The 6634-nt window shown below is 47.3% G+C and overlaps 1 protein-coding gene across 1 annotated transcript in view; it reads left to right on the forward strand.

The window, feature by feature from the left end:
• Window positions 1-2261: 2261 nt before the first annotated feature.
• The window catches only part of Fcgr3a (Fc fragment of IgG receptor IIIa), an 8607-nt gene continuing 4234 nt past the window's right edge, over window positions 2262-6634 (forward strand). The window contains exons 1-3 of the mRNA XM_005348786.3: window positions 2262-2354; window positions 2837-2857; window positions 3194-3448. Coding sequence (XP_005348843.2) covers window positions 2315-2354; window positions 2837-2857; window positions 3194-3448 — 316 coding nt within the window. The 5' untranslated portion in view covers window positions 2262-2314. The remainder of the gene's footprint in view (window positions 2355-2836; window positions 2858-3193; window positions 3449-6634) is intronic.

Raw genomic sequence — 6634 nt, forward strand, 5'->3', positions numbered from 1 at the left:
TGCCTTGCTCATGGTGGTATCTTATCACAGTAATAAAAAAGAACTAAGATATGATCCATCTTGGGCCCCTTTCTCTTCTCCTGTGTGCCCTCTCTTCTCTTTCCTATCTAGCTTATGCCCTTGCTACTAACAACTTCTTCCTTCGTTTGAGGACCATGGAGAAAAGATGAGTCAGAGACAAAACCGGAACTCAAAGAAGGAAAAGTAAAGTGGGCCCTTATGTCACAAGTCAAACAGCAGAAAGCCACCAAGAAACTGCAGAAAGAGCCTGGGAATGTACACCCTTTACCTTAGAGACTACCCACAGGCTGACCAACATCTTTTTTTTCCTTCCTGTTTTAGGTTTTCTAGACAGGTATCAAAGCACTATAGCAAAGAGCTTGAAGTTTTCAGACCCTCGGCTGTTTTTTACACAACGTGACTTTATTGACCAGCATTCTAATGACTGTCTGGATCGTGCCCACTGTTCATCTTCAGTAGACATCTAAAGATGGACCAGTTAGGGAGGGGCTTCCACGAGATCATGAGTAGGACTGGATGGCAATGAGCAACAATCAACAAGCTCTACCCACAAGCAAAACAAAACATAAGCAAAAACCTGAGAAGTGATTTCTCTATGGTTCTGGAGTAGAGAGGGCCTTAGCCCCAAGCAGGGGTCAGCAGGCCCCCTCAGCAGCCCCTACTCCACTCAACCCTTGCTAACCCTCACTTGCCCTGCTTGAATTGCTCCCCTAAGTCAGGTGAGAGCTGCCTAGAGTCCTAGGAACCCCCTGGGGGGAACCGCATTACCAAACAGTGCCATTTGACTTCTTTTGTCTGGGGGTCGAGTTGGCGTGATTGTCAAACACTCAGCTTTGCTAAGAGGGGGTTGAGGGAGAACGAAGTGTGACTATGTTAGGGAGGAGGTGGGAATGAGATGTTAACCAATCTTACCACTTCCTGTTCCTCCCTCCATGTTTTCTGTTGAGGAGCCTGGCACTCTGGCCTTGTGACCTATAGACCAGCCCAGACCCAGAGAATGGTCAAAGATAGAGCGACCCTGAGCTACTTGTGGTGAGCACAACCACAGCCACATTAGAGCCAACGTAGAACTCCTAACCCAGCTGTCTGTTTATCGGTAGCCATGAGCTGAGCAACCTCCTTTGCTACATGTTCCTGCCATCACAATGTCCTGCCTCCCCACAGGTTCCACACACAGCACCAAGCGGTCGTGGACTGGGACATCTGGTCCCCTTTCAAGATCAACAGAAAAAGATAACCCCCTGAGAGAGGTGTCAAAAAAGATGGTGGTGTATCAAATAGGGGAACCTCCACTTCCTTCAGTCCTTCACTGCACACTTTACCGTGACAGCAGCAGCAAGGTTTGGGGCTCGGCGCCAGTAGCTGCTGTTTCATCCCAAAACCAGAGGCCAAGCCCTCAGAGCTCATGCCTTCATCTTGGTTTTTCCATAAGAGAAGTATGTATGCTTGGGATTCTGGCCAACTCCTTTCTACAACCAGTGGGACCATGCAGGGGAAAACAACGTCTAAGGAGCTCTTGTCCTGTCCTGGCGTGCCCACTTCTCTGTGAGTCTCCCAGCCTCCCACCGTTTCCTCTTTGCAGAGCGCTCCTTCCTGTGTGAGTTTCTTCAAAAACACAAAACAACAACAATAGCAACAACACAATGATCATTTAGTGGTCAGATTTGCACTAAGAAGCTGGTAACTCTTTTGGATTATATATCCCAGGGGTGGACATTTTGAAAGAAAATGTAGGTTGAGATAATATTGAAAAGGGATGCTAGTGAATTGAAAAGTTTAAATTACTATTTTAAATATAAACACACATGTACACACACCACACACACACCCCACACACATAGTCAGATCCTGGTCTGTTTGTGGGCCAGGCAGGAGAGAGCCAAGGGACCCCGGGACATGACCCTTATTGTGAAGGCCGTCACCAGGTCATGCTGTCCCATTCTTGGTCCTGGGTGCCCTGAGACTGCCAAAAAGTACCTCTGATAGATTCTGTGTGTGTCGCCTAGGTGCTAAACTGTGACATCCGTAGAACAAGTGGGCCCATCCCTCTTGGTATCTTCTCCGGGCGCTCTCCCTCCTGCTCCAGCCCCGCCACAGGGCTCTCTCATCAGAGTGTGTTTTAGGAATCAGATGCTGCTTCTGGAAAATGAAACTAGTGAGAGAAACAGGGTGGGGGTAATGATGGGGGGTTGGGGAAGGTTGGGGAAAAGCTATTTACTTCCTCTCTTCTAGTCAAAAAGGCCCTTAAGGGTTCCGGATATCTGTGGTGACATTTTCTGCCCAGTGCAGCAGCATGTGTCCACGACTACTACCGACAGCTCTGCTACTCCTGGGTAAGTGGGGCTCCATCTGGATGAAGGGAAAGCTTAGGGTGGTCTGTGTTCAGCAGAGACCTCCCCTCTTTTCAGATCAGGCCCAGATTTAACTCCTAGGACAGACTGTTAGATAAGCAGCACCCTGGCTTTGATCTGTGCTTTATCAGGAGCGGACTGTGAGTTCACCCATCTGGGTCTCCATTTCCCTAGGTGGAAATCAAAGAGCAGGGACCAGGTGGCTCCTGAGGTTTGTGTCTTCCAGCCTGACATCCCAGGTTTCCCTTTTTGTTTTTTTCTCTTTCCAGGTGGGGCTTAGGTTCAAAGTGGTTTCTGTGGCTTGATTTAGGGAAATGCAATCTTCACTTTTAACCTGACAGTTTTAATGAGGAACAGGATAAAGGGAACAATGTCCGAAAGCTAAGATTTGAGTTTCCTGCAGGACAGGTGGAAGGGAGCCGCCCTGCTCAACACCTGATGCACGCTTTTCTTTTCTCTTGCAGTTTCCTCCGGCATTCGAGCTGGTGAGTTTGCTTCAGGGTCTTAGACTGATTGAGTGCGGCACACACAAAGGCCATAGAAAGTTGGGAAAGGATCAGTGTGTGGTGTCTGGCATGTCCGGGGGCTAGGAGCAATTCCCTAACACAGCTGGGATCAGCCTTACGTCTCTCCGGCTGGTTTTTCTCCAACTACAGAAAGGGTCAAAAATGGGGCCAAGTGCCTCCCTGCCTAGATGCCCTAAGAGTGAGACATAGACAGCCGGAGAGCGCTGTGGGTTTGTTCAGTCTGCCTGTGTTTGCCCTGGGAGTGCCAGTGATGCGCCCACTCGTCTGAGTTCTTACACCACCTTCTCTCATCAGGTTTCCAAAAGGCTGTGGTGATCCTAGACCCTAAATGGGTCAGGGTACTCGAGGACGACAATGTGACCCTCAGGTGCCAGGCCACCTACTCCCCTGAGGACAACTCTACCAAGTGGTTCCACAATGGAAGCCTCATCCCACACCAGCATGGCACCTATGTCATTAGCAAGGCCAGAGTGAAAGACAGTGGAGAATATAAGTGTCAGACAGCCCTCTCGACTCTCAGTGACCCGGTGAACCTAGAAGTCCACATAGGTGAGTAGAAGGGCCCTGAATCACTTGGAGAAAGCCCTGCGGTTTGGGTTAATAAGGAAGCGAGGTGATAATGAGTCCCATCAGATGTGAGCAGAACTGTAGTTATGGCTGTAAGGAAGCCCTAAGCAGAGCATCGAACCCTGTCATGTGGTGCAGACAGGATGGTGACAAGGAATGATTCCAGGAATTCAAAGAACACATACAACACAGGCAGGTCCTCTGAGGTCAGAGCATGCTCCATAACACTCTTAGTTAGACCCGTGGGTTTCTTCTTAGGATCTTAGCTATTACACTCGGTTCTCCTCCACTTCAGATCATTCACCGTCTGTGACCATATCACTTAGTGTCTGTCTGTACTAAACCTATGCCATGCTGGAACTCACATGGTTGTTATATGTCGCTTGCTTGTTATATACAGCAGAACAGGGAGTGGAGTTATTACATACAACTGAACAAGAAATCTGGGTTGCTACATACAGATAAACAAGGAGACAGGGTTCTTGTTGTATACAGAGGGTCAAGGAGGCAGGTTTAGAGACAGTCTCTGAAGCTGTCTTCAGGCCGTAAGCATCCAGGGCAGGGAGGGCTACGGTGGAGACTTCCTGCACACACTGTCAACATCCACACTCAGGCTGTCCCTCGAAATCTCACCCCTACAGAAGACTTTGTCATCTTCCCATGGGCCTGAGGCTCTGGAGCTCTCAACACGGCTGTGTGGAGTGTCTACACACTCATCTACATTTATCGTAGGATGAACATGTCCGTGTCAATTAGCAGCATCCTGGTATCACAAGCCGGTAAGAGGACCGGTTTTTTCAGGCGTAGGTCTTTCCCGGTCTCCTTGGCATCACATCAGATACTGTCAGTTTTCCTCTGTTTACACGGCTGTGCCATTGTGTAGTGTGAGTTGGTGGGGAGGCCCGGAGGGGAAGAAGGGGATCTACAGTGGGGTTTCATTGAATTGGGCCTCTCAAACAGCTGGCTCTTGTGGCTCCTTTGCCTCTAACCAGAGCATCCGGAAAACACAGTTCTCACCCGGCAGAGCCTCAGGAAGGAATATTAACTGTCTTGTTGGGTGAGAGATGGCTGTCCAGGAATGAATGAAGTGAATTACTGAGAGGAGGCAACAGGAAAATCAAGTCTCGGGGCTAGGGAGGTGGCTCAGTGGTAAAGATGCTGCTAAGCCTGCTAAGCTTGAGTTCAGTTCCCAGAAGCCACAGGGTGGAAGGAAAGAAGCCACTCCTGTAAGGTGCCCTTTGAGCTCTATAAATGTGATACTGCACTCGTGCGCACACACACACACACACACACACACACACACACACACATATGCACACACATACATTTTTTTAAAAAAAAAGAAAAATCAAGGATCAGGCAGGGTGGCTCATGCTTCCAATCCCAGCACTCAGGAGTCAGAGACAGGAGGATCTCTGTGAGTCTGGTCTACATAGTGAGTTCCAGAACAGCCAGAGATACATAGTGAGACCTCACCTAAAAATAAAAATGAAAGTTAAAAAGAGGAAAGAAAATAAATCTCAAGGTGAAGGGTTGTTAATCTGCCTTGACTTTGCTCCTGAAATGGGCTTTGGACATCTTGTTAACAAGGCCGCCACCGTGAGCACTAAGTTCACGGGGGAAACCCCAGATTATCTTTTCGAACCAGTTTGCTTTACACTTATGTTCTGGACTTTCTTTGGGTAGGATTTTTTTTTTTTAATTCTAATCTCATTGGCTCTACAGTCCCTTTCTCTTAGCCTGTTCTAGAACTTACCACACTGCAGTGTAACGCTTTGGAGCGTATGTGTTTCTAAGCTCTAGACTGTAGGTTCCGTGAGGTTAGGAACCATACACCTTAGCCATCTGAAAATCCCTAGTGTAAAATGTCTGTTGCATATGTGTTGGATAAGCATCTGTTGGTGTATTAGCTATATTCACAGCAAGGCAGATAAAACCAGAATATTCCCCGAGCCATTGTAGCAAAGCATACCAAACTACATCCATGTCAATCACAATCTTATGCCAATCAAAATGCATTCCTTATCTGAAAAAAGAAGCTAAATAGACTTATGATACTTTTGATAACCAATATATCTTGTTTATTTGGGGGCATTTCTTTAATAATAAGTACAATGTAGTTCGGAGTTGCCTGGAACTCTCTGTGGAGTCTTGGCTAGTCTTAAACTCCTGTTTGTCTTGCCTCTGCTTCTTGTATACTGTCTTCACTGATAAATGACCTACCTTATTAAATATTAGAAATTGCCCTCTGTTTGGCAAGTCTTCCTGGTAAAGAATCTTCACCAAAATGTTCTACCAATTTTGTTTAGCACTGAGCAGTCAAATCTAAAAGCCACCAAATATTTTGCTTTGCTCTTACTATAAACATCATTAGGGTTGTATTTCAAAAACCAGTAAGAAGTAACTCCTGTTAATCATCAAGCATCCGTGTTTGCACCTGCTCTCGGTGCTTCTCCGACATATAATTTTTATTTCCCCAGGTACCCTCCTACCTTGGTGTCACAGTGGAGTCTGATTACTAAAGGTGGTGTGAGAGCGGGGTCACTTCTCCCTTGAAAGCCAAGTTCAGTCATCGTCTCCCTCCCTTCCTCCCCCCACTACCCTCCTACTTAGTTTTTTTGTTTTTTCTTGTTTTGGTTTGTTTTTTTTCGAGACAAGGTTTCTCTGTAGCTTTGGAGTCTGTCCTGGAACTAACTCTTGTAGACCAGGCTGGTCTCGAACGCACAGAGATCTGCCTGCTTCTGCCTTCCGGGGATTAAAGGCGTGCGCCACCACCCAGCTAGAAAGCCATTATTTGTATTTATTATGTATACAGTGGTCTGCCTGCATGTATGAGAAGAGGATACCGGAATGCATTGTAAAATCTGTATAGATGGTTGTGAGCCATCATGTGGTTGCTGGGAATTGAACTCGGGACCTCTGGAAGAGCAGCGAGCAGCATCTCTACAGCCCCTAGAAAGCCATTTTTAAATGTAATGTTTACCTTTTGGTTTAGAAACACTGTGAGTCCTTATTAGCTGCCAAACCAAATGTGAGCCCACCACACAGGGACCCCGCAGACATCCTCAGCTTTGCTTCTCACCGCCTTCATTCTTAGTTCCTCATTCGTGTGTGTGTGTGTGTGTGTGAGTGTGTGCGTGCGTGCGTGTGTGTGAGTGTGTGAGTGTG

Source organism: Microtus ochrogaster, chromosome 6, assembly GCF_000317375.1.
Source record: "Microtus ochrogaster isolate Prairie Vole_2 chromosome 6, MicOch1.0, whole genome shotgun sequence".
NCBI lineage: Eukaryota > Metazoa > Chordata > Mammalia > Rodentia > Cricetidae > Microtus > Microtus ochrogaster.